The sequence below is a fragment of the Mycteria americana genome, chromosome 16 (genome assembly GCF_035582795.1).
Source record: "Mycteria americana isolate JAX WOST 10 ecotype Jacksonville Zoo and Gardens chromosome 16, USCA_MyAme_1.0, whole genome shotgun sequence".
Taxonomy (NCBI): domain Eukaryota; kingdom Metazoa; phylum Chordata; class Aves; order Ciconiiformes; family Ciconiidae; genus Mycteria; species Mycteria americana.
The window spans coordinates 13,006,400-13,033,385 of NC_134380.1; the positions used below are offsets into that span (position 1 = coordinate 13,006,400).

The window sequence follows — 26,986 nt, forward strand, 5'->3', positions numbered from 1 at the left end:
ACAGAAAACAAAACATTTCACAGCTAGAAATGGGTACAGGAGCAATGTAAGACTTGACTCCTTCTTCAAAAGCCCCTCCCCAGGCTACTCTATACTTGTCTCCATAGGTACCACCACTCTGCTCTGTCAGTGAACCCAGCGGGCACCTGACGCTACAGCTGCCTAAGCTTTCCTGGTTCTAGTTTCACATTTTCTTTTCAGTACTGCAGCAGTAAAGATCAAGAGAGATAAGGCTCATCGCACACAGAGCTGGGTGGAAAGTTTGCAGCTGGGGCAGTCCTAAGGGATTCCAGCGACGGCACCTATTTTTCTGTCCTACTAACTCTCAATGCTCAAAAAAATTATGTTGCCAAATAAATGTTTTACTAGTTTATTGAAATTAAAAAAGACTTATAAAACTGAAGATGAACGTTTGAGAGAACTTTACATAAAGCAACAAATTGCTAACAAACAGATCAGGCAGTTGATTGGAATTGGATGTTTTGCAATCCTATAACACAGATGTGGATTCCTCGGCCTCCTCTTGACACGTACTTTATAACACCCCAAAAAGAATCCTATAAAAATTGCTTCAAAGCCCCTTTTGCATTGCAATAGTGCAGCAAACCACAAGTAAACAATTTCCTGTTAACCTGTTATTTCAAATATAGACTGAAAAGGCAACAGGCGTTTTGTGCAATTCCATTTTAACAAACTTTTAAGTTGAAATATCAAATCTACACAGTGCTGTCCCTTCACAGAAGGCAGGGAACTGCTGGTTCATCATGTAGGAAGGCGTCCCCGGCTCTGTAAGCTGTGAAAGTGTGCCTCCTTCAGGATCTGGTTGATGTGGAAGTAAGGACCTTGGCTTAGTGCAGACTGCTCATGGAAGGACTGAGAGGAGACAGGACTGGATCCTGCAATTACCGGGTTTAGGCTGGTTTCTGCACTGCACGCTCTGTCAGGGCTGTTGATGCTACTGCTACTACAGCTGCTGCTGCTGCTGCCGCTATCGCTGCTGGAGGACTGAGACAAAGAGAAGGTTAACAGCAAAATCACACAGTTTTCTCTCCTGTCCATAATGAAACACCTCAGTTAAGCAATTAAGCAAACAACCTTTACAGTAAGTCCCTCCCTTCCAGATTTTCAGGCTCACGTTCAGCCTGATGGACTAACATAAATCCACCAAGTGCTTTCTTGGCATTCATAGCTTCCGTTATTGCCAACACGTGAAAAGCATCACAGAGCTGAAGGGATGAGCAAGCCTTCACCCGGAGGTTCACTGACCTCCAGTACACTGGATTTCAATCTTTCAGTTTTAGGCCCACCAGCTCTGCCCCCATGACCCACGTTAGCACTAGTGAAGTTTGCTGAGTTAATCTGAGAATTGGAAAATAAAGAACAGTCCTACTGAACTGCACGTGTCAGTAAAGGCAGGCAGGGCATGAGGAAAAGTTTATCGCTTCTGTTCTAGCAGACATTTTAGGTAAGCACCATGCAAAGCAGTTTCCTACAAGTCAATCTTTCTAAAATGAGATCTGAGGCATCCAAAGCAACAGGCTATTAAAAACAAATGCAACACGATATCCATTTTAAGTCTTTGAACACCTTGACATACATACAACTACTCTTCTCCCAGTTAAGTACTGGGATGGCAATGTTAACTTGTAGTTTTCCGTAGCAATTTACTTGACACAACAGCAAGAGAGTGACAGGCATCGAAGACTTCCACATGCAGAAAAGAGAACTCATGATTTAGCTCCCAGAGAGGACAGGGCTCATTTGCCAGCATTTAGGATAAACACATTTCATAGTAATGACTGGAAGAGCATTAGCGATCATTTTCAGTGTTTCAAAGACATAAAACTGTTTGGTTTACACCGTTTTAAGGGCTGCTAATGAAAGGTTCCATTAGTTCAGCTGAAATATTTCATTACGGTGTGATATGCTGTTCAGGACAATGTGCAAATATTTAGGTGCTTAAGAACCAGAGAATGGCTACTTTGCCATCCGTAAGAAGTAAATTCTCAGAAGCAGCCAGTGTAAGTGACAGCAGCTAAAAAAAGTCCACATTTTTGTTAGTATTAAACTAAAACCACAGAAGTCAAAGCTTGGTGGCCACAGCAGAGGAAGACAAATTCAAAGAAGTCCACAGTAATTTAACAGTCAGCACCACATCCAGAAGGCCTCACTTTGGAGTAATTCTGAAGAACGGTGCAAACTGCACCCGACATGTCTGTCAACGAGCAATGAGAAAGGCCCAGGAAGGCACCGTATGAATATTTGAGGTCGACCACATCTCAATGCTGACTGGAAACCCCACAGCACTGATTCCACAATCGATCGTAACAATTCAACCACATAAATTTCCTTGTTTTGCTAAGCACCAAAAATGCTTCAGTCTGTTGTAGTACAGCAAGCAAGACAACAGCACCGAGGCTGCACCCGCACTAGCGTGTTAGGTTCAGCTAGCAAGGAGAAAACAACAGAACACATGTGAAGTCATTCTTGAGGAAGCAGCAGACATAACTACATGAGCAACCAGCTCCTCTTCCTAATGCTGCTAACGCTAGAGAGGGAGAGAAGACCAGAAGGGCAGAGAGGAGCCACGAAATGGTGCTTGCTAGACCATCTCATTTTGCATAGAAGCACAAATATTGAAATGCAATGCTGTTACACGGAACAAGTCACAGCAGCCTTGGAGAGAAACCCACCGCACAGGACACTTTGTTTCCTTTTAGTCTGTGTTCCTTACTGTTTTTCATTACAGCCACCTTCTGAAAATCAAGGTAAAAATCAAAATGAGAACCTGGTATTACTCACTGCTAAAGTTTCACATCTTAACAAACATTTTAGAGCTGTTAGTAATGATTATTTTATGCATGTCTAATTTTTTCAAAACCGAGACAGTGTCCTGGGACGTGCTTCCTACATCTAAGGCTGTTGACAGATCTGGTTTGTCACACCCTCTTTATTTCCATTTCTCTAATGCAAAAATTCACTAGCACGTGAAGCCCATTTATTGCCCAAATCACGTCAAAGACCTACCATTTCCCCAGGCTGTGGTGCACATTCTGTTACGCATTTGGACTACAATTAGACAAAAAAAGAATCCTTAAAGTCATCATGTCAGCAATGACAGGCATCTAAACAATGAAACAAAGTTTTAAGCGAAAGGGCAAAGGAAAGTAGCCCAATGAAAGTTTGAGTACTTTAAGTATCAAAAGGACATCTTCACGGTTTACCTGACTCATTAGCCCCTCTTAACATCACACTGAGCAGCTATAGAAGTTTTAAATAATTTCCAAACAAATGTCCTGTTAAATGTAGTAGTCTGCTGATCTGTGATGTAGCATCTCAATCTTTCATGACAGGAACTTAAGAAACAGCCATTCAGACCCTGCTGCTCTCAAAATCTTTCAGGATGAGTTTAACAGAGGCATAATCTGGTGTTAATGAGGATTTAAACCCAGCTCTTCCTCAACAGTGTAATACTGTAGAGTGGCATAGCTGCAATGCTAGACAAAAAACTTTGATTTGAGAGAGGCAACTGCTGCTGTGCGTCAGCAATCTCCATCGATAAAACAGTGGTATTTCTAAGGTCTGGGGAATCCTGTCATTGGTCAGAATAACAAAGAGGAACCACAAGAAATGAGGTTTTACAGAAGAAAGTTATTCCGGAAGGAAAAGAGCTAGTCAGAACACTGCAGACTCCCCTCCTTCCCAGGGAAAATCAGAGCAAAGGGCTTTTCATCAGTGATTCCCCAGGTTGCAGAGCACAATTGCAGATTCTCGTCATTCCCATGAGCGGCTGCTTGCAGCTGGCCTCTCAGAGGATCCACTACAACTCTGCCTAACTTCATGTACAGGACAGCAGTGACAGGAGAGTAGGAAGGGCTTTTGCTGAATTTATAAGCAAGTACCAGGGAAAACAACACAGCCAACCTCTTAGTAAATGGAGGACAGGCCGAACAGGAAGCGAAATGCAGCGGCAAATGCTCTGCTTCACTCATGTTTAATATTCGCTGTAGTTCTAGTCTAGCATTTTCGTCGTGTGCCTGTTAATGGACTGAACTATGAAGCAGAAGTTTACTGTCATCCTCAGGGTGGCTGTCACCTAGGAGTGTGGGAGTGGTTTGTTCCAGGAGGAGCAGGAATTGCACGTCGTTATAGTAATTTGCCAAGAAGTAGGTTGAAGAGAACCTGTTTCCCTCCTGTAACAGTCAGTCGGAGTCAAGGATGCTGTCTACCCTGGCTGAAAGGACAATCGAGCAGGAGAAAACAGCAATATGCCTTTGCATCAAATCTAGCTCATGTGAGCAGTAGGATTCAAAGTGAGGGACAACATCACAGAACAGCCCATGTTTGACCTGCCTCTAAGAAAAAAAATCCCCATCTTACACATATTGCTGTCAGCTGTGAAGAGTAAGATAAAAAAAATGGAAAGAGATCCTGACAAAAGCCAAGTTCACATTTAGTAATACGGCTGCCTGATTTTCATACTGAGGTTACATTCTCAAGTAAACCACAGTCTGTAGGAGAAAACAGTCAACTTCCAACTGAAGGAAGGCAGAAGGAATCAGTATTTTAGCTAATGTTTCACAAAAAGCAGGTGGACGTATGCCCTCAGATGAAAAGCAGTTCTCTCCTCTTGTACTCTTTGAAGTTACAAATCGCTCTCACACACACACCTTCTCTCCTAGTTCAATATCCTAAAGCCAGTGAGGATTTGTACTCAGCGAGAGCTGCCTTTGCAAATGGCAAAGTATCAGGAAAGTAAATAAAAGTATTACAAATGGCCAAGAATTTCAAAGTGACATCAATCGGAAGCATTTGTGCACTATAAGCACAAGAATTTCTCCATTTGGCACAGGAAGTCCTTAAAGAAACATTCAAATAATACTGATTTAATCTCATGGCTTGAATTTCTGGGCATGCTCAATTCAGTGATCCAACATTACAAGAAAACAAGCAGAAAAAAAGAAAAAAAGCTCTATTCATCAGTAGACGACATTGTGAATTTTGTTCCCTTGAGAAAGGGAACATTGATTTTTTGTAGAACTGCTGTGTCCAGCAGGCGCATTCCTCCACTTCAGCATCAACAGTAAGAGATTCTCCTTGCCTGCACATCAGAGTTTAATGTGTTAAAAACATACTTTTACAACACAAGTGCATGCATAAAGCGGGAGTCTTAATGTTAGCTTCAGCAACTGACCTCTGCACTGATTTCGCTCGTGGCGGGGCAGGCAGTTCATGCCCATGCTGTTCACTTGCAGACACCCAAACAAAACAGCCGTTAAGGACAGAGTTAAGGTCATCCACTCTTGTGTGGCTACTACAAGACTATTTCCATTTCTGCATTTTAGCGGCTTTGCCCAGTCAAACGCCAAGTGTTTATATGACAAGCAAAAGTGCTTCTGCCACTCACCATGAAGGTTTTTCCTGTTATTCTTAATTTCATTACTCCTACTTCAATCCCTTGTTCCACACTAAATTCTTCCTCCTCCCGCCACAAAGCTCGTTTAGCCATTAACTACTCTACAAACGAAGAGGTGTTTAACCTGTTGGACAAGTGATTCAGTGTCAGACGGCAAGCAACTATTTATGGCTCTACCCGTTATACCCGAGAAGCAAAAACTTCTTCACCCCAGCAAGTCTTACTTCTGGCAAGACAGCAATACAGGAACATTTTTCATCACAGCGAATTCCTCTGTGATGAAAATCTCAGCTGTTAGAGCATTTTTCCATACAATAACACGGGCTATCGCATCAGCTACGTGTAAAGGTGTACTGGTTAAAAGAAAGTCTCCCTCACAAAAGGAACCATGGGATACAGACCTTTGTATCATTTTAAATGTAAGTATACATTTGAAGCGGTTACCATGTGACAAAAATACATGTTGCTCAAAATTACATAGCACAAAACATTTTCTGCAGTCCAAGTATGGTTAATAGTTCAATGTAACTGCAATAGTTTGTAATTATTCGTTACAACCAATCTTCGGAGTGAGGGGGCTGTACAAAAAACAACAACAATATTTCAAAAACCTTAAAAGAAATCCATTTCATTAACTCCTAGGGACACAAACCAGGAGGGAGCCTCTGCTCTGCACGCTCTTTTCCATGAACATTTTGCAACAGAACCACATTGCTAATTAGAAATGCATACAGTGAATTTTCAGATGATTAATACAGGCAACAATTCAGGAAATCTGGCAGCAGTTTGGAAATCAGCATTTTTTAAAAAAAGAAATCTCACAGCTAGCAAACCACACCATCCTAGAACACCTGTCATGCGAGCAATGAGAGAAGAAGAGACAGTTTATCCCACGTCCAGCAAAATATCATGGCAAATACGAGTAGAAACCCAATAGTCTGAGTTCAAGTGTTTTAGCTGTGAACGAGCGAGTCCTGCTTAAACTGATGAGCTTTATCGGAGCATTTTTTAAACATCAGATAAGCACTACTGCTTGCAACAGGCACTTTGTGTATCGCCCTAGTTGGAATGCTTTTTGACTTTCTACCACAAATAATCACATTACTATAAGTAAATGCAAAGTTGGAAGAGTAGATGGCCAGGCAAAGTGACCACACACACTTGTAATCCAGCCTAGTCATCTCAGTTCTGGATACCTTACGCCTCATTTCAGACAGCAAAACTAGAAGTGGCAGCAAATGCTTTTCTTGTATCTTCACTTGGGTGCTACACATCAGTATTTGAAATATATTAATAGAAATATTCAGGTCAAAGATAACCAGGTTCACTGGCAAACATGCTGATTTCCAAACCGCGTTTTACAGATTTCAATCTCTGAAGTATGTAACAGAGTCAAGCCTCATGACCTCATATACAAAGCAAAAAAAAGTGTTTTAATTAACTACTCTCCATGAATAAAATTTCACAGAATATTCCAACCGTTCTTTAATTTCAGCATTAAAGGAAACTGAATTTGCCTGAGAAAGCTCTCACCTCAGTGTCCCAAGAGTCTTGAAGGACAGTATTCCTGGTACTACGTTTTGTCTGGGGAACGTGACCATCATCTTCATTGCCATTCCGTCTCCTCTTCCTGAAGAAAGTTCAGGGAGAAAGGAGGAAAAAAAATATTAGCAGCTTACTGATATACCTTCTGTTTTGTTCTCTAAAGGGAACTCTCCAAAAAAAAGCTGGAAAACTTGATAAATTAATGAAAGATGTATCTAAACCTCTGATGTGCTGTGGACTTTCACATTCTCTTTTTAGCTGTTCTGTACAGAATAGAGAGAAAACAATCACGTTTCTCACAAAGCAGCCAGGCTGATGTTTTCGTATCAGCTTAAGGGACATGGGCTCACACCTGCCACTAAAACCAGTGCTGAGCATCTTTCTAAATAAACTCATTCGACAATTCTCAGCCTTGCAACTGCTCTCAGTACTCAGGCACGTCTAAAAATAAGCCTGGGACTTTGAATGACATCTGACAGGATGAGAAAAGCAGCCGGGAAGAGTGGCAGTGACCACACTTTCAATAAATACCCAATTACGTTCATCTGGCTTACATGAGTCTGCAGTTAGCACCTATGATGACTTTCTTTAGTCTCTCCACTCTGACAGCATTTAAAGTCGAGTCACATTCCTGAGCAATATTATTTTCCATGCGGAAAGACAGTTTTGTCAGAAAACACCTCACGGAAGACAAATCTTTCCCTGTTTCTGACGTATTTGCCATCCTCTTATGACATCAACACTGCTTCACAGCAGCTGATCAACAACAGCAACCTAGAATCCCTGCGAACCAAAGTCTCTCACTGTCCACAGATTTTTAATACTAATATAATTTTTCCCACCGTACAAATGCCATAGGTCAACCAGGACCTCAGCGTGCCGGGCACTTATCCAAAATATAGGATGGAGCTGTTTTGGTGGCTAAAAATTAATACATACTCAAATGAGTCAAAACAGACTCAAGTGAGGTATTTATAACTGAATCTTTTCTTACAGACAAGCTTCAGCAGCAGACTCAGCTGCCAGTATTTGGTCCACGCCTACAGACCAGGAGCTGCCTCCCAGCTCGCCCATCCCTGGGATGCCCACAGCACTTTCAACCGTTGTCCACCACAATCCGTTGGCTTCTCCCTCTCCTAGGGCCGCTCTTTTTAGGAGAGACATTCCCCCCCTCGCTCCACATTTGTGTTGCCTATAGATCCCTTCTTTTCTTAACACCTGCAGCCCACAAGCAAACTCAACACCTCCATCCCCCACGGCCTACCCTGCCACCTCACGCACTCTGGGCACTCACAGCCCAGCTCTTACGTGCTTCACGGTCCCTCCCGTTTCTCCCCCACCCCAGACAGGACCTACCTCCTCCCCTTCCCCACCAAGCCGAGAAATGCTCCTCCAGCACACCGCGAGGCCCCCATATCCTCTGCGTTCTCTACGTCCATTTGATCTCCCGAATGCAGCCAACCGCCCCCCCCCCCCCGGCTACACCTTTAACGTTCACCACCACCACACTCCCAGCTCCAGTTTAACTCCCCCAGTTTAATCCCCTCTCCCCCCACCCCTCACCCTCCCAGCTCCCCCTTTCCGCGCACCCTCTTGCTCAAGCCAACCCCTCGAGGGCAGCGTGAGCCACCCCCGCCCCCCTCACCCCCTCCTCCCGCCTGCCAGCCCGGCTCCCCCGCTCGCCACAGACCTCCCCCACATTCCGAAACCTCCCCGCCGGTGCCCATGGGGCTGTTCCCCGGAGGCCGAGCCCCTGCCCCTCGCCCCGGGCCCCCTCCCCAACCACCGCCTCCCCTCAGGCCGCGCTCCCCTCCCCCACACCCGGCTCGTCCCCCACCTCTGTCTCGCTCCCCGCTCGCTCGGCAGCGGCTGCCGGCAGCTCATGGCGGGCTGGGCTGAGCTCTGCGAGGCGGGACGGGACGGGACGGGACGAGGCGGGACGAGGCGAGGCGAGGCGAGAGGCTGCACTGCGGTGCGGTGCGGCCTGGCCCGGCGCGGCCCGCCGCCCACCGCTGAGGAGAGACGTCCCCCTCCCGGCTCCAACCGCCGCTTCCGGCGTCTCCGCCTCCTGCGCATGCGTAACGCCCTCCCCGGGCCGGCCACTCCCGCTGTTGCGTCACAGCGTGCGCCGGGGCGGGGAAGGCGCGCATGCGCGCTGCGCGCGGCCGAGGTCGCACCGGCGACGGCTGCGCCTGACGGAAAAGCGGCCCCGGGGGGCGGCGCGGCCATGGCGGCGGCGCCGCCGGGGCGGGAGCTGTGCCCGCACTGCCACAGGCCCTTCAAGCGGCTCCGCTCCCACCTCCCGCACTGCAAGGCTGCGCCGCGCCCAGCCCCCGGCAGCGCCCCGGGCCCAAGCCCAGACCCAGGCCCCGGCCCCGGCCCGGCCGCCAGCAGCGCCCCGGGCCTGGGCCCTGGCCCGGCCGCCGGGCTGGGGGCAGGCAGCAGGCCGCGGGCGGGAGCGGTCGGTAAGAGCAGCAAGCAGCCGCCCAGCTTCGGCGTGGGGCAGGGGCTGCCCGGCGCGGCCCCGCGGGAGGCGGTGGCGGGATGCGCAGAGACGGCTGCGGCGACCCAGAAGGGGAAGAAGGCCGCTGCCGAGCAGGGTGGAGGGTCCGGCCCCGGGCTTCTCCGCCAGCCCGACGGCCGCCACGCAGAGCAGAAGGTGGAGCCCGCCGTACAGGACATAGCCAAGTGCCTTGATTTGCTCCCTGAGGAGGTTAAAGATATACCCGCAAAGCTGAGTAACGGAGTGAAAATAGTAATAGAGAAGCACCGCGCCAGGGTGATCAGGGAGAAGAGCGGTGCCAGGAGCAGGGGCGTTTCGGCAGGAAACCACAACACACACAGGTCGCCTGTGGAAGGGCTGGATCCAGGCCGTGCTGCTGACCACGCCGCTGCAGCCCAGCCTGACCCGCAGGAGGGAATAACTGTTCCAGAAACCTCAAACACAGAGACACGTGGCCTTGGAGCTGTGGAGGATGTGTCTGCAAGCTCCAAGGGAGAAAAAGGCAGTAGTTTAAAGGCAATAAGGATACCCGTACTTCAAGATCCCCCTGAAGCTGACTGCAGAAGTAGCCCTGGTGACCTCGGTCAGCAGGAGGGACTAGACAAAACTGTGACAGAAGAGAAGCAGATATACCTAGAAGCTAGTGTGGAATATAAAGCCCCTCTTTCTGCCTTGCCCACCAAGAACCTCCATCTGTCAGTGATAGAGGGTTTCAGAGGTCACAATGAAGGGACATCCAAAAATTACCTAACCAGCATACAAAAGCTTCAAGAGAGCAAGGAGCAGATGGCTGTAGTTCCTGAGCCCGTCCTGAATGCGAGGAGGGACACCGAGCTGGCGCCGCACCAGTTCTTGCTCCACACCTCCAAAAGCCAACCCATCTGTCTATCCCGGGCTTCTGGCAGGAGCACGCCAGCAGGTGCCGTGGGCTTGGAGTGGTTTCCAGACTTGTATCCTAATTACAATGGGCTGAGTATTTTTCCAGGGAAGCCTTTCCAAGAAGGTGTGGGGATCACAATGAAGACACCAAAGGGCAACTTCTCAGAGGGACAGCAAGGTAACATGAGAAAAGTCTCTGCTGCTGAGGTTTACTGCGCTGTCAGGCTAAACTGTCCCATGTGAATGGGAGAGGAGGGGTAGGAAACGCTAAGCTGCTGGGCTTGTCCAGAAAGTGATCCAGGAGGGATCCAAGAATGTTAACTGTCCAAGCCTCCAGCCTGCAAAACCAATGGTTTACATTTCTATGTAGGTTTAAGACAGGCTCTTGCATGTTCAGGCTGGTGGAGCCAACTCACTTTGTGGGAGAGACGATTCGCTCTTCCTTCCCGAGCGGTCAGTCCCAAGCCCGAGTCACTTGCAGCCATACCAGATACCAGCTCTGTGCTCACCACCAGCGCAGGGAACGTGAGCACCACGCGCGTTGCTCTCACTTTCCTACCTTTGACCACCCTGACTTCTCATCGCACAGGTCCCCTCTCAGAAAGGCGGCTGATGGACGTGAAGCTGGGGGAGCTGCCCATGTGGCTGGCCACCTGCAACTTTTCTCCCCAGGGGCTGCTTGGAGGAGTGCAGAAAGGTGAGGCTAAATTCCTGGCTCTTGGGGCAAAATTGTCCCGCTTACCTAATTTACTTGCTGCAGCCTGGTCCAAGTAGCCAGTCTCGATTATAAAGAAGTAAATAGACAGACCTGACCATTTGGCTTTGGAAAGTTCCATGGAAACTAGTGAACTCTAAGACCTGCGCATGATTTGACCCTTGCATTTCTGTTCCATCAGCCTGGAGCAGCTATTGCGACAAGTACATCAATGTGAAGAGGGGTGGACCAGCTGGGATCTCCATGCTGCTGGCTGGATATTGCCTCCTCAGCTACGGCTGGAACTATCAGCACATCAGTAAGATTTCCTTCTTGGTATCTGTCTTATTTCAGGCAATTCCCCCCTTTGCAGCAGGCAGAAAGTCTATTTGCCATTCATGTTAATTCAAACTATGAAATAGTTTAAATACTTCACACTTAAGACTAATATCAGAGCTCAGAGAACAGTATTCTGACCTGGCTTAGGTAGGCAGAGGAATTTAGTTAGTGATGACAGTTGCTGAGTCACAGCTTCTCCCTGGGGAGCGCCAGGAACCGTCAGGAGCACTCCTCAACCCTGCACAAAGCAGAGAGAGGAGACGTTCCAACACTAAGCACTCATTCCCTGGATTTACTCATAGCTGACAAGGGATTTACTGGTGTTTGTGTAGTTTCCCCAGCAGGACTTGCTCTCACGTGCAGCTCTACAGCACATAAACGGAGAAGGCTGCAGTCAGTCTTCTGCTCGTCACTGCTGGGCAAAGCACACTCATGTAGTCCTCGAGCATAGCACTGTGCTAACACTCTTCTGGGGTTTTTCCCCCCCCCCGTTTTTCTAGAGTGTCATCGCTGGCGTAAGTACCACTGAAGAAGCTGGAGCAGCTCCCAAGGAACACTCACGAATATTTGACCGGGAGTCAGTAGAAGTGCTCAGAACCAGTGTCCCAACAGGGATTCAAATCCGCAGAGGCCCATTTACTGCCAGAGACAGGTTCTTTACTTGTTGAGGGAGCTGCTTTTCAGTTACCCTCCTGTAGACAGAGGGGTGACACTGACAGTAACAGCCTGTGGTCACTTCTCTGTGGATCGGGCAGCATTTAGTACTGAAAGAAGAAAGTGTTAGAGCCAGCCCTTGGAAATCTGTATGCAGTAGAGCTCCTGTAGTCTGCAGGAGCCCAAATCTTTCGCTTTGGGACACCAGACACAGGACAACTCCTTGACCTGGGCTGTTAATATAGATTGACATGTGTGTTGTAGTCTGAGTGTTTGGCAGTAAGGTTTGTGATGGGTTGTGGCAGGGTAGGGTTAGGCCAGAATAAGCATCCCCTTTAAGTTAGAGTTGTGCCTGGCACAGCCCATCTTTTACTTACCCCTCTCCGCAGCAAGCACAGTGGGCTTTGGTACAGACTGGCAGGAGAAGGGTGGTCCCTGCAGGGCCCTTCCACAAAGGGTCCCCAGCCCCTGCTTCGCTGTCAGCACGGTGCTGGTGGGACTGCCCAGGCGCTGAGGGAAGGACCTTTGTGAAGGCATGAAAGCAGCAGCGCTCAGACCGCAGCGCCCTATTTCTGGAGGAAGAAAATCCATTGAATTAACTGTTGTGCCCAAAGGGCAATCAGACAAATGAGGACAGTTATGAGAGTGCTAGTTGTAGCCTGCCATCACCAAACATGTCTGGAAAAGGAGTGGTCATGTTACAGGCATGAAGGGTAAAACAAAAAAGCCAAGAAAAAAAAAGCTGAACTCTTTATTCCAAGCACGGTGCAGTAGTACTGTGTCAGAGGTGTTTCACCAAAAACTCCCTCTTCCCAGCAATAAAAGCCTTCGTGAATTTTCCTTTCCTGCTTAGTACGGTGTGTTCTCAAACATGGTGCTTCTTCGCCCCCTTCACAGGGGATTAGCACACCCTCATCTGCCCAGGACACAGGCGTAAGCTGGTCCCGCAGCCCTTCAAACCTGTGATTGTGCAGTGGCCGCTCCTGCCCCAGCCCGCATGCAGCCAGCTGCGCGGGAGGGAGCAGCGGCAGCTGTGACCAGTCCCATTTTAGTTGCATTAGGGAAGCTGCGATTGCTCTGCTGCTTGCGCAAAGAGCTGTGGGAGCCGGCGCTGAGCAAAACCAACTGGCTTTTCTAGTCCAGCAACTGCCCTAGTAGCCGTCTCGCTGGCTCCATCGCGCTTTACGGTGCCTCCTTCCACGGTCCGTGCGGGAGCACTCGAGTCACTTCCCCAGCAGGATTTCCAGCTGAGTCTTCCCACACTTACTGGTGCAGTGACCTTTCTGTCCGTGCTGGGGGGACAGGGAGAGGCAGGCATCGGTTTTGTGCTGGATCAACCCAGTGCCCTGTTACCACATGTTCATTTTCACATCATTTCCCAGCTACCGAGCTCATGGAGCCATGCCTTGTTCCAGCACAGCAAGCTCACCAAGACCTCCAACCGCAACAAATCTCCGACCCAGAGGGACGCGAGGGGCTCATTGCTCTCCAGGGCTATTCCGCTGCACGCCAAGTGTTTGTTACCACAGAATTCCCTTCACTTGCAGTCAGAATATTTCAATCCAAGTACAGCCTCCTTCCCACCAGTTCACACCCCAGCTGCCTTGGGGGGCACAGGCTCCAGGGCCAAGAAACACAGCCCAGGGAGAAGACAGACATCTCAAATCAAGGAAGCTGTTTCAAGAGCGCTGTGGGGATCCCCGCACCACATGCTGCCCCTCACCATAGTGCTTTACCCTCCCTCCAAGGCAAGGCCGTTGCTCCCAGGCCTCCCAGTCCCCAAAACACTCACCTTGAAGCAGATGCCTTGTTCAAGCAGGCTCTGTGGGCCCGGGGGGCAGCTATTGGTGTCCCACATCTGCGCTGTCACATACTGGGTAGCACCAGTGGCTGGTAAAGGGGGTTCCATGGGTGGCACATCCTTGCATCCACTCTCTCCGCCGGCAGCCGGATCTAGCCGTGCCAGCCCCCAAGGACAGCCAGCTCCCTGGGGGGACATGGGGCAGGAGGGGCAGTTGGCAGCTGCTGTCCCACAAGAGCTGGGGCAGAAGCAAGGGAAGCAAGAGCTGTGGGGCAGGGGCAGCTGGTGCATCACCCTGATGGGCAGAGGCACAGGGCAAAAGGGCTTCGGCTCAAGAGGGAATGGCATAGGACCTTCCCTGCATCACCTGGGGTGGATCCGTGCTGCTCGTCATCAGCCCGGCCTTGAGGCTGGAGGAAGACGCAGAGGACAGGCAGTTATTCCCTGGGACATGGCAAGCGGTACCCCCAGAGCCCCCCCATGGCTCCCACAGCCTCTCAGGGCTGTCCCAGGGCTCGGGCAGCTGGTACAGGCATCCCCATGGGGATGGGGGCTGTCCCCTCCCCACCCGCTGCAAACCCTGCGGTCACCAGCTCAGGTTGGACGCGAGGAGAGACCAGAGGGGTCCAGTTAGTTCAGACAAGGACCTAAAGCACCCTCGTCCTTGACCCAGACACTGCAAGGGCCGCGTCCACCTCTGCAGCCTCGGAGAGGGAGCTGTCCCCCGCTGTCCCAGGCTGGCGGTGTGCTGAGCTCCCCCCCAGCCTGCCCCGTACGTACTGCATGAATTTGCACTTGGGTCCTTCTGGGCAGAAGCCGACGAGGTAGTTGGTACACATCACCCTCCGCGTGTGCTTGTACTTGCACAGGGGACCTGCCGCGCAGAGGAGAGGTTCCTGTTTGCGGGGACGCGGTACCACACCCCCTGCCCCGCAGGGGTTTCAGGAGCCCAGCTTTCCCCAGCAGCCCCGTTCCCCTTCAGCTCTATGGGGCCTTTGCTGCCCCAAGCCCAAATCCCCACCAGGCACCCAGTCCCACTCCCAGGCAGTCCCCAGACAACCCACTGTGGTTCACCCCACCCTGGCTCAGTCACCTTGGAAGTGGCAGGAGATTGGGCCAGCAGCGGGGTCTGGACCCCCCGTCACCAGTGGGTAGGGAACGTGGGCAGCCCCCGCTCACCCCGGCACCCATCCCGGCAGCTCACCGTGCCTGCAGAAGCCACGGTCGTACCAGGGACAGCCCACGGTGCTGGTGGTGGCATCAATGTGCAGGAAGGGACAGTCCTTGTTGCTGCACTCGCCTGCAGGAGTAAGGGGTGCGACGGGTGGGACAACAGTCGCTCAAGCCAAATGCGGTGGCAAGTGCTCGAGGATGGGCTGGATGGGAGGAACAGAGGTGCCCCAGGAGCACCCAGGCTTGCCCTGGGGAGTGGTGGCCCTGGGCGGGTGCCAGTGGTGTTTCTTCCCACAGACAGGAGGTGGCATCAGGCACTTGCTCAAGGCCAGACCCGAGGGACACGGGTGCTGGGGCGGGAGAGGCTCGCTGGGGTCCCCGGCCCAGTCGCACACCTACCGAACTTGGAGTAGAAATAGCACTCGGGCATCTTGGTCACGTCGTACTCATGCAGGAAGTCGCACCCGTCACCCTTCTTGCAGAGCCCACGCAGCCAGTGCTTGCACACCACCGTCTTCTCCCCACCGACGTGCCGGAAGGGGCACCGCACGCCTGGCCCCGGCACACACCCGTTGGAGCGTGCCTGTGCCCCGCAGCCCCCACCATCGCAGCCCCCCCGCCAGCTCCTTGGCTTGGGACATGCCAGCGTGAGCTTTGCAGGATGTGGAAGAGATTTGCAGCACCCACTGGGTGCATGGGGGCTCGGTTCCCCGGGCACTGCCAAGGTCTGGTTGCCCTGGAGGTGTTCAAGCCCTCCCCGGTGCAGAAGGGGTAGGAGCTCTCATCCGAAGGGCCAGGGGGAATGACGGACTCCGAGCAGTGTTAGCATTTTGGGTCCAAACCTGCCAACCCACTGGCCATAGGGCCACAGAGCAACCTGCCACAGATCCGGGCTGGTCGCAGAGCGGAGAGGGGCCCTGCCCGGCTCCCTGGTGGCCCCAGGATCTTGCAGGGTGGTGTCAGTCCCATCCCCGTCCCTTCCCAGCACTCACCCTTGGTGCACAGCCCTCGATGGAAGAATTCACAGACGGCTGCCCCCAGCTCTGTGGGGGAAAGCAGGGCAGGGAGAGCTTCACCCGCCAGCCCCAGTGCCAGGACCACCGTGCCATCGAGGGCAAGAGCATCTCGGCCCACGCCACCGGCAGCCCCCGCAGAGCTGTGCCAGATGCATCCCCGAGGGAGCAATACCTGGAGCCAGCCTGGCCTCGGGCAGGAGCCCGGGGAGGATGCAGGACCAGAGGCACCAAGGCACCGTGGTGAGTGCAGCAAGAGCCAGGAGCACCAGCAAGGAGGAGAACCCCCACACCTCCTGCACCCCTGTCACCCTCCGGGGATGCCACAGGATCCCGTCCCCAACTTACTGTCCATACCCGGGAAGGGCAGGGGCTGAGCTCCTCGCTGCTGCTCCACATCAGCCTCCAAGTCAAACCTGATCTTCTCCACACCAGCCACCAGCTCCTGCATCGCCCCTGCTCTGGCAAGAGGCACCTCCAGCCCAGCACAGGCAGGGTGCAGGCAGGGAGCACGGCTGCAAAGCAGCTGGCACTGGGGCTGCCCAAGTCTCCCAAGGGAGCACCACGCTCTGCAGGTCACCGCAGCCAACCCGGGCCCCAGCAGTGCTCAGAAACCCTCCTCCTCCTCCCCAAGCCAGAGCAAAAACCAACCCAGGCAGCAGCCCCGAGCCCTCCATTTAGAGAGAGAAGCTGCCCGCATCTGATCTCAATTTGCAGCCCTGATTGCCTGGTGCCGCAGCCCAGCTGCAGCGAGCTCAGCCCCGGGCCCCCATCGCATCCCCGTAATTGCCTCGCTGCACCGACATCTGCTTTTCCTCCAGCCCCAGCTCTGGGGCAGAGCAGCTGGCCCCCGTCGCCCCAGAAGCAGCAGGGGCTGCCCGTGAGCTGGGTTAACCCCCTCACACCGGGGCTGCTGCTCAGCCTTAAACAGAGCCAAGTGCGGCCTGAGCGCTGTAACTAAACGCTCAGGTAGCAAGCGATGGGTCCTGCGTGGGTTTTGTTGCACCCCGAGTGCTTTGAGCATTGCTGGGTGCACAGCAGCACCATCCCCAGCCCCGCTCTCCAGTGCCTGGTGCCCAGCAGGACAGACCCACGTCCCTGGGCTCCTGCTGGGGACGGCCAGGTTGCACCTCGCGCCCCGATGAGAAGCTCTTTCGGTCCCCGCTGCCGAGCCAGAGGCTCGCACGCGTGCCAGGCTGCAGCGGCACGTGCCGGGCACGACCACGGTGCCACGCTGCTGCCAGGGTCCTAACCAGAAAAGACTGCGCAGCCCCCAGGTTTAACCCAACGCTCCATCCCTCCTCCATCATGCGGCTCCCACGGCCACGCGCATCCCCGGCACGTGCCCGGAGCGACGTGGCCTGACACATCAGGGATGGAGACCTGCTCCCATTCTGTCACTAGCTATAAATGCACTGGACCAGCGCTGCCCGCCTGCCGGAGCGCTGCCTGCGGGTGCCGCGGCCGCAGCCCTGCGCCAGTCGCTGTGCACCCACCCGGCACCGAGCGGTCGTGCCGGCCGCATCCCGCGCACACAGCGGGTCCCACACCGAGATGCCCACCCTGTGCTGTGCAGATGGAGGGGTTTTGGGGAGGCTGCGGGTGCAGCCTGGCCAACCTGCCCTCCCCTGCAGCAGCCACTGGCATTGCAGCGGTGCTGGCATTACTCCCCACGAGCCCGGGACCCATTGCGCTGGCCCCGTCCTCACTTGCTCACGGTGTGCTGGAGCCACCATCCCATCCCATCCCATCCCATCCCATCCCATCCCATCCCATCCCATCGAGTGGGGCTGTGTCCCATGCGTGCTCAGCGAGCCAGCGCACGCTTTCTGCCCCGTCGGCTCGCGGCAGCGCGGTGCTGCCGAGCGCGAGGCTGGAGCTGACAGGCATCACAAAGATCGCAATTGCCAAGTGACAGTCGCAGGCAGCCAGTGCCGGGTCACCCCAGGGCCCATCTCCTCCCCGTGGCACCGGTGAGGCCGCAGGGAGCGAGGGGCTGCAAACCCCAGCCCTGCCCCGCTGCTTCACGTCAGAGCATTGTTAAGGGACAAGAGGAGCCAGGTCCCTGCGGCAGCCTGGTGACCTCCCAGGAGGCAGAGACCAGGACCATCAGCTCAGCAGATCGGTGCTCAGAGCAGGGGCAGGGGCCAGCGGCCCCGGGACCCTGGCACAGGGCGGGGGGGCTGCGCTGCAGCGACCGGGACAGAGGCAGCCCGGTGAGCTCAGAGCCACCCGCTGCAGCTGCTGTTGTTCTCCCCGACCCGGACAATAGCCCAATGTCCCACGCCGTGGGCGTTGTGTCGGCCCTGGTGCACGCACAGGACCCCATTGTGTCCCCGCTGCGGCACAGAGCTCGCCCGCTCCCACCGGCTTCACCAGGGGAGATCCCCCCGGGATGACAGGGGCACCCAGCCCCTCCCAGGGCCAGGAGATGTTGGAAGGGCCATATCCTTTCCTCCCCATCCAGCACCAGTGAGGAGAGCCTGGCTGGTGCTCCCAGCAGAGCTGTGCTCTCCACCCGCTCGGGGAAGGGCTCCGGGGCTGCTCCCACCGCTTCACCCCATCGCAGCCCAGCTCCATCAGTGGGGCTGGGGAGGGACGGCACCCTCCGTGCTGGCAGAGCCCCGCTCGCACCAGGGGCTGAGCCGTGGGAAGCCGGCCACGGGACGGGAGCGACCCACTCTGCCCACCACGCCAGATACGGCCCCTCCATCCACCCTCACTGGGGGCGGCAGGGGCCACGGCAGCCCCGTGGGGCTGGGAGCACCCAGGGCAACCCCCGCCCTGGCCCCCAGCCCGTGGGAGCAGGGACAGCCAGTCCTGCCCTGCCATCACCTTCCCCTCCTCCCTGGCCGGCAGGGAGGAGAGTGGCATCTTGGCAGAGCCGTCCCTTGGCAGGAACCAGCCTGGCCGGAGGGTCCCAGCCCGGAGCCAGATCCGGCCGGCGGGAGCTCGCCCACTTCCTCTCACCGCAGGCAGCCCCGTGCGATGGGCAGATAAAGCACGGCCACTGCAGGTGCCGAAACGCCGGGCAGGGGACCAGCCGCCGGGCAGGACTCCGGCCAGGGACAGGCAGCAAAGGTGGAGGCGGCAGGACAGGGTCCGGGGACGGTGGCAGCACAGCGAAAGCCGGTCCCCACCTGCGCGGCGGGGTGCAAACACCCGTGTCCCCATGCGTCTCGTCCCCCAGGAACTCAAGCCGCTGCTGTCACTACCATTTCCTTTTATTCTTTGCATTTGTACATACATGGTATAAAACCCTCCTCTTCCACCCGCCTGCACCAGGCCAGCGTCGGCACTGCCCAGCCAGAGCAGCCCCGCGACGGCAGCCGCCTGGCACGCAGGACACCGGGGCTCGCCCTGGCTCACGGGGGGTCCCAGGCGTTCCTCCCACGGGGGACGGACCCACGCTCCCATCAGCATCCGCGGGAGCAGCCGGTGCCAGGGCTGGCCAGGGGACATCCCTGCGTCCCCCGGGCTGTTTGGAGGGTCAGGCATCTGGGATGGATCCATCCATCAGAGGGACGGGGAGCGAGCCCCCGCTGCGGCACGAGGCCGGAGGCTCTCGGTCTGCAGAAAGTCCCCAAGAAACCGGGGGAGCTGGAGTCGCCCACAGTCCCGGGCCCCCTCAGCTCCAGAGCCAAGTCCTTCCTCATGGGAAATCTCCCCTCCGTTAAAACCAAACGCAAGAATAAAGAAAGTTAAGTACAAATCGGAGAGCGGTAAAAACCATACGGCGGAAAAAAAATATATATATTACTAAAGGGGCTAAAACTTCGAAGCCTCGTCTTGTTTGATCCTATATTGCTTTACATGGGCAGGGGGGAAAAAAGAAAAGAGCTAATATCCGAAGTCCAACAGAAAGAACCAAAAATCGAGTCTGCTTTCCCCTCCCGGGATATGCTGGAGCTCTCCGGGAGCCGAGAGGCATCAGGGCTGCCCCGGCCCCGGGCGCAGAGTGCTGTCCTGCTGCGGCACGTCCGCCGCCGGATGGGGAGAGGGAACGAGGGAGGAGTTGAGTCTTCCCCGGTGCCACCCGTTGCAGCACCGAGGTATTCGGCCCCGTGTCCAAGCAACCGCAAACGAGAACCAGACCCCTTGGCTTGGCCGCCCGCCTTCTATACTCTGATCTCGTCGTCGTCTTCGTCAGCAAACGAGAACTCCTTGTCGGGGCGTTTTGGGGGGCCCCGGTGGCTCGGTGGCCCGGGGACGGGGCTGCGCTCCTCTGGCCCCGAGGCGCAGCTGGACGCCGAACTGCTGTCTCTGGGGCAGCGGCCGCCGGCACTGCGGGACGGGCTCTGGCTCAGCGGGGCTGCCGCTGCCGCCGGGGAGCTGGGCAGGGCGGCATCCGCCTCCTCCTCACGGCTCTCCTCTGCCTCGGGGTCTTCATCCTGCTCCCACTGCTCCTTATCCATGATGCTCAGGACATCCCCGAGCATGGAGGGCCCCAGGTCAATATGGAAGGACATGATGGACTCGGCGTGCTTCATGCCCGCCCCGCTCTTGGCCACCACGACGGGCAGCTCCGTGATGTCCCCGAAGTCGCGCTCGTCCAAGCCGGGGCTCAGCGGCCCGGCAGTCGCCCCGTTCGGGCGCTGCTGCTCTTCGGGGCTCACCTCCTCAGGCAGCTTCTTGACGGGGCTGGAGGAGAGGCTCTTGGGCAGCTGCCCCGCGCTCCTGTCCACCTCCTTCTCGTTGAGCTGGGGCAGGGAGACAGCGTTCTTCACAAAGAGGGCCGAGTCCCGCAACGAACCCAGCATGTCCCGCCGGTCACCTCGCGTCACCGACTGCGAGCGCTTACTGCTGCGGAAGCGGCGGGAGAGCAGGCTGGGTTTGGAAGCTCCTGGCTCCTCGCCCGCCTCCGGCCCCGGCTCCCCCGCCTTGCTGGTGAGGAAGGAGGTGTCCCCGAAGGCGTCCCCCGCCCGCCCCACGTGCATGGTGTGGCGGAAGTCCCCCAGCGGCGCGCTGATCATCTCGGCCGTCAGGTCGGCCCGCGAGCGCCGCTTGGAGTGGGCAGAGTTGGAGACGAGTTGCTTGAGGATCGGCATCGCGGCGGCAGGGAGGGGCTGCGCCGAGCTGCACCGGGGCGGCCAAGATGGAGCCACGCGTCCCGCGCAGCCGGACGGTGTTCGCGCCCGGTGCTCTGCGGCTGGGCTCCCACCAGCGTCACAGACGGGTCACTCCTAGGGGACAGGAGAGAGGGACGCGGTCAGGCTTCGAGGATGCGGATGGGCACGGCCCTGCCGACACCAGCCCCCACCCCGCCAGGCTGCCAAACGTGACCCCACGCCCGCCAGCCGCTCTGCTCCCCCGGGAACAGCCTCCACACAGGGCATCGCTCCCCAAGGGCCGGGTCCCCAGACACCCCCGAGCTCCCCACACCCCCTAAATGAGCGGGTCCCAGACCCCATCCACTGAGCAGACGTGCAGAAAGGACTGCAAGAGAAAGATCTGGGCACGGGGGTCTTGCAGGAGGGTCCCTGACCCTGCGCCCCACGTGAACGGGCACAAAGAGGGGCGCGGGGTGCCGCGGGCACCCACTGTCGTCCCCCCCCACGCAGCCTCAGCCCGCCGGAGCGGGGCACAGCAGCGCTCGAGCCTCTGGGAGCCGCACGCCGAGAAGATGCCTGGGATTTTTTTTTTTTTTTTAATTGGAGGAAAGCGGGGAGGAGCAGACGCCAGGAGGAATTGGAAACAGACGGCAGGAAGTGTGCGAGGAGGGCGTAGAGGCACCGCCAGCCAAGCAGCGTGCCGGGGGGGAGCCGGGACAGGCAGGCACCCCGGGGGTACCCCTCTGTGCCCACGCTTGGCAGGATGGGGACATGGGGATGCAGCCTTGCTGCTGCCCTTGAGCACCCCAAAGCCCTCCAACGCTGCTCCTCGCTGCACCCCGGCGCTGAGCCCACGCGTGGCTGTGCCCACCCTCCCCGGCCACCTCACCGTCACCGCCGTGACTCAGGGGTGGCAGCTGGCGGCAGAGATGACGAGGGCCCTGGCTGACCGGGATGCAGAGAAGTACATTCCTCCTTCCCGTGGCCACCTCGGTGCCACCCGGTCCAGCCCAGCGCCCGTGGCCCCACAGGAGGGGACGAGGACAGGGACCGCGTCACCGCATCCTGCGCTTCCCCTGGCGCCAGGCAGCCCCAGGTGGTCCCGGGAGAGGCTGACGGGGAGGAAGGGCTCGCAGCCGCCCGCTTCCTCCCTCTGGGCACCGCTGGCAACGCTGCAGTCCCGGGGAAGGGACCGACGTCCCTCCTCTGAGCGAGCCTCAGGGTGGGGGCCGCGTCCCCTGCGTTGCCCACCCAGCCCCAGGGTGCAGCTGAAGTGAGCCCCGGCCCCACAGCCCACGGGCAGCAATGGCAGCACGGTCCTGACACAAGCCAGCCCCGTACCCGCTCAGCCGGACACCGCAGGGGGCTGCAGCATCTGCCCCACGGCTCCCGGCGCAGCCGGGGAAGGGCTGCCGCCCCCCATCCCTTCCCAAACCTGCCCCGCGATGCCTGTCCGTCCCCCGCCGCGGCAGCGGGGCCTCAGGCAGGCTGCGGCCAGGCCGGTTCTGCGCAGGCAGGACGGACTCTGACCCCACGTGGGTGCAAAGTCCCGGTGCCCAGCCCTCCCAGCCCTGCTGCGCCCCGCTTCCGTATGGGGCCAGCCAGGGCTGGCATGGCGCGTGGCACGGTGTCAGCGGCACCGCTCCCCATCCGTCGCCGTGCAGGATCCCGCCAACCCACGGAGGCAGCAGCACGAGCCCTCCTCAGCAGGGCGACCGCCCGACTCTGCTGCGGCAGAGCCCCGGGGATGCACCAGTACATGGGGGCCGTGGCCGGCAGAGCCCCCAGTTGATCCCCCGCAGCCGTGCCACCTCCTCCGCACCCTCAAACCAGGAGGCGAGCGGACTTCTTCCCCTCCTCGCCCCATCCGCACGCAGACAAGCAGCTCGCTGGAGCCCCGCTCCCCTCGCCAGGATCTCACGCACGCCCAGCTGAGCGCATGTGCATGTGCGTGGCACAGACGTTTTCCCCTTGCAAGGTCTCCTTTCAGGCCGGCATTCCTCCAGCCTTTGGTTTTACATAAAACAAACACTCCCGGCGAGCTCCCCAGCTGGGCCAGGCAACCGTGCTGCTGATTTAGGCCATCTGGGGACTGTCCCTCCCTTGTATTTAGATTTCGGGGCCAAGTTCAGCATTTGTGAGATACTTTGCAAGCCTCGGCGAAGGGGCCACCGGGAGGTTGGAGCGTTACCTTCCCGGCCAGCAGCTCTCCATCACCGTCACAGCCTCCAAACAAGCCACCGCGTCCCCCCTCGACGCTCCTGCCCACAAAGCCTTTTCATAGTGGCCAAAATCTCCCCCATGCCTCGACGCTTCGCTCCCAGCCCGCCCCGAGCAGGGCGGACGCTGCTGCCCGCACGGCCCAGCTGCCGGCCCCGTCCTGCCCGGGGGGGAGCGGGACACAGAGCCCTTTTCTCCTCCTCTCGCTCGGGGAGAGGAGAGCGGATCCTGTGACATTCCCGCTGCTGGTGCTTTCACAAAGGAAACCAGGCCAGGGCGGCTTCCCTGCCGCCGTCGCCCCTCCAGCTACCTACCAGGGAAAGCTGCTCTGTAACCCGAGAGATTTTGCAGGCAGGCTGGCAGGCAGCGCTGCCCGTCCTGGGCCAGCGAGGCCAGAGCACGGCCAAGTCCCAGCAGGGCTTCGCGGAAAGGGGAGGGGACGGGACCTGCAAGCGCGGGTCAAGGACAAGAGGGATAAAGTGAACCCACAGACCACGCGCTGCTTCCCACTTGCCCTCTCAGCCCTTTGGGACCGCGAGCTCTGAGGAGCGAGAGCCTCAGGTCCCCGGGAACACGATTTCCCCTGCGAATGGGTGTCTGCTTGCAGGACAGCGGGGTCCTGCAGCCAGCGTGGAGGGTGGGACAGCCCTGGCCAGGCGCGGGGCAGGCAGCGGGGACTGTACGCCCCGATGGTGCAGGCTTCCCACAAGACCCCCCCCATCCTCCCCATCTCGTCCCGCTCAGCACCCACGGGGACCAGAGGGCACCAGCGGCTTAAAGAAAGAAGCCAGCGCACGGGGGAAACGCCAAGTCCAGCTGCGCTCCCACGTGTCCTGTCCCCAGTTCATCCCGCTCACAGGCTGGGAGAGCCAAACCCACGGAGGGGGAAAGCATCCCGGCCAGCCTGGCCGGCTCCAAACGAGCCTCCCCGGCTTTGCCGCGCAGAGTGCCCCAGGCAGCACCCTCCAGGCCAGAGATCAGAGGCTGCTCTCCCCACCCTGCCAGACGCTGGGGCAGGGGCTGCGCTGGACCGGTCGGGCCCCCCCTTCGCCACCCGGGGCCAGGGAGAGCCCGCACGCCGGGCAGGGAGGACACGCCAGCTGCTCAGCCCCACTTTCTGATCCGCTGCCCCCGGGGATCCGGCTCAGGATCCCCTTTGATGTTGCTGCCTGGCAGACAGCCGCCGGAGACAGGGCACCCATCACACCCTGCCACCGCCGGCCCGGGAGGGGACCAGCCTGCTGTCACACCCTCGTGTCGGGCTCCCCGGCGAGTCTTCCCAGGGCCTGGGGGGAGACGGTCCTGTTAGTGCGGGCAGCCCAGGCGCCCCGGTGACCGCCTCCTCCCAGGCACGGGTGACGGGTCTGGTCCTGTCCCTGGCACCAGGACCCTGCTGCGGTTCAGCCACGGGATGCGTGGAAAAGCCCCGGCAGCGCCTCTGGAAGCGGAAAGGCAGCCGGCAGCGAGCGTCAGAGCCGGGGCCAGCGAGACGGCTCGCCGGGGCGGGAGATGAAGCTCAGCTCTCACCAGGGCTATCAGCACGCCGATCAGAGCCAAGCCGGGGAACTCACCGCCCCAGTGCCGGCACACTGGTGCCAAAAGCAGAGCAGTGCTCCCCGAGGGACCGCTGACGACCGGGAGCTAGCCAGAGTTCAGCAGGGAACTATTGGCAGGACGCGCCAGAACACGCACAGGACCATAAATCCTCCTGCTACGGGGCCGCAAACCAGCCCGCGGCTCTCCAGGGCGAGGAGGGGACATTTCCGGGGGGAAAGGTTATCTCCTCGCCGGCCCTGGCTCCGTCTCGCACAACAACAGGGGCTGGCCGGGGTCCGACAGGATACTGGGGCTAAACAGACCTCCCGACCTCCGCCGAGCTCCAAATTCCTGCGGTTTCGCTGGGGTGGACGGGAAGTAAACAGGCAGGCTTCCCACAGCTTGGCCGTGGCACCCTACCTGCCGGCAGGGCCCGGCACCCCGCAGCCGGCCGGCTCGGGGGGCCCGCGCCCGTGGCAGCTGTTTGCGCTCACGACAAAACCCAGGGAACAAAGGGAGAGACCGCCGCGGTCAGCACAACGCTGCCGGCAGCGGGGCTGCCTGCGGGCAGCGGCGTGTGGCTGCCTGTCGGGGCCGCCGAGGGAGCCCCAGCAGCGGGTCAGCCCACGGCACAGAGTCCGGTGGCTGGCCCCAGCCATGGGGATTCAGGCCAGCCTTGCTCTTCACCCCCCAGGACACAAACCCACTGAGCCTTCTCGGTGCTAAACCTCAGCTGGATTCACTCCAGGGTCTCCGAGGGAGCCGTGTCCAAAACAGACTTGTTTACTGCGTGCCCAGCGAGGGAGAAAGCCCCGTCCCGGGGTGCAGAGACCTGCGCTCTCTTCGCTGCCTCGCTCCGTGCCTCAGTTTCTCCCCCAGACCGTTAACGATCCCAGCTCCCTTTAGACCAGCCGTCCCGATCTATAGATTCGGCACTCGGAAACATCTATACTTAACGCTCCTACCGCTGGGGTCAAACCAGGGCAGCGCGGGCCGAGTCCAGCTCCCCACCAGCAGTCGCTGCCCCTCAGCCCCCAGCTCTCCAGGCACCGGAGCGGGTTCGGGAGCCAGCCCCGTGCCCAGGCTGGCAGAGCCGGGCAGGTCCCCGCTCTCCAGGGCACCCATGGGAGCCGGCGCGTGCTGCCCGGGGCTGGCGAGCAGTGCGGGAGGGTGGGCTGGGGGCCGGCCGGGAAGGCCTGACCCGGTCCCGGGCTGCAGGAGGATGAGCTGGAGGGGGAATTTCGGGCGGCTCTGACTCAGCACCCGCCCGCGCCCAGCCCCGGCCAGCCCAGGGGTGCTGCTGGACCCGCTCCAGCGCGGCGAGGATCAGCCTTTCCGAGAAGGGCCGCGGGCAGCTACCGCCCCGGCTGCGGCCACCGCCGGCTCCGGGCACCGCGAACCCCGCGTCGGGCTCGACGGAGCGCGGGGAGCCGCGGGCGAGCGACCACCGGTCGCGGTCGTCGTCGCCGCCGCCGCCGGGGCGGGGTGAGCCGGGCCGGTGCCCCACGCTGGGCAAACACGGCTCCGCATCCTGTTAACCCCTTCGCCCACCCGCGCCGCGGACCGGCCCCACGCCCCGGTAGGGTGGGGTAGGGGGGGGTCACCGCCGCGCCCAGCCCGCTACCGGAGCGGGGCTCGGGGCAGCCCCGGGGACCCCGCCCGCCGCCGGACAATAGCCGAGCCGGGGCCCGGCTGCCTCCCCCCGCGCCGAGCCGAGCCGCGCCGCGCCGCGCCGAGCCGAGCCGAGCCGCAGCCCAGCCCCCCCGGACCCCCCTACCTGCGCGCCCGGGCCCCGCCGCCGGCCCATGGCCGAGCCGAGCCGAGCCGAGCCGAGCCAGGGCGAAACCGCCCCCCCCGCTGCCGCCGCGGCGGGCATGATGTCATCGCCCCGCCCGGGCCAATGGCGCGGCGCGACGTCACGGGGCAGCCCCACACCCTCCATTCAAACCCGAGTGGGGCGGGGGGGGGGGCGGTAACCCTTGTCCCCGGCGCGGCCCCGCACGTGGGGGGTCCCGGGAGCGTCCGGCGGGGGGGCGGGGGGGTGTCCCCCAGTGGGGTCCCGAGTGGGGTCCCGTGGGCGGGGTGCAGCGATCTGCGGGGGCGAGGGGTTCCGGATCCCTTCCCTCGGGGGGGGTCCCGAGTGGGGTCCCCGGGGGCAGAGC

At 58.2% G+C, this 26,986-nt stretch overlaps 4 protein-coding genes across 9 annotated transcripts in view; 2 read left to right on the forward strand and 2 right to left on the reverse strand.

The window, feature by feature from the left end:
• RPL38 (ribosomal protein L38) overlaps positions 1-26,986 on the forward strand; it is a 250,828-nt gene that overhangs the window by 98,564 nt on the left and 125,278 nt on the right. The gene's annotated exons all lie outside the window — the stretch shown is intronic.
• On the reverse strand, positions 357-9,036 carry VCF1 (VCP nuclear cofactor family member 1). Of its 5 annotated transcripts, XM_075519048.1 has the most exons (5): positions 8,799-9,036; positions 6,950-7,046; positions 3,028-3,069; positions 2,694-2,756; positions 357-1,005 (listed from the first exon to the last, which is right to left on the reverse strand). In XM_075519048.1, exons 1-5 carry the CDS (start codon positions 8,843-8,845, stop codon positions 763-765), a joined length of 492 nt encoding a protein of 163 aa, XP_075375163.1. In that variant the 5' UTR covers positions 8,846-9,036; the 3' UTR covers positions 357-762. The 5 variants fall into 5 exon arrangements, with proteins under 5 accessions (XP_075375163.1, XP_075375164.1, XP_075375165.1 ...); XM_075519049.1 differs by lacking the exon at positions 3,028-3,069; XM_075519050.1 differs by lacking the exon at positions 2,694-2,756.
• On the forward strand, positions 8,844-12,875 carry MTNAP1 (mitochondrial nucleoid associated protein 1). The gene is made up of 4 exons (XM_075518659.1): positions 8,844-10,521; positions 10,933-11,040; positions 11,240-11,356; positions 11,877-12,875. The coding sequence occupies exons 1-4, from the start codon at positions 8,844-8,846 to the stop codon at positions 11,903-11,905; spliced, it is 1,932 nt and encodes a 643-aa protein (XP_075374774.1). The 3' UTR covers positions 11,906-12,875.
• CDC42EP4 (CDC42 effector protein 4) lies at positions 19,224-26,717 on the reverse strand. Of its 2 annotated transcripts, none has more exons than XM_075518864.1 (2): positions 26,602-26,717; positions 19,224-21,200 (listed from the first exon to the last, which is right to left on the reverse strand). In XM_075518864.1, exon 2 carries the CDS (start codon positions 21,063-21,065, stop codon positions 20,136-20,138), a length of 930 nt encoding a protein of 309 aa, XP_075374979.1. In that variant the 5' UTR covers positions 21,066-21,200; positions 26,602-26,717; the 3' UTR covers positions 19,224-20,135. The 2 variants fall into 2 exon arrangements, with proteins under 2 accessions (XP_075374979.1, XP_075374980.1); XM_075518865.1 differs by lacking the exon at positions 26,602-26,717 and adding an exon at positions 25,790-26,007.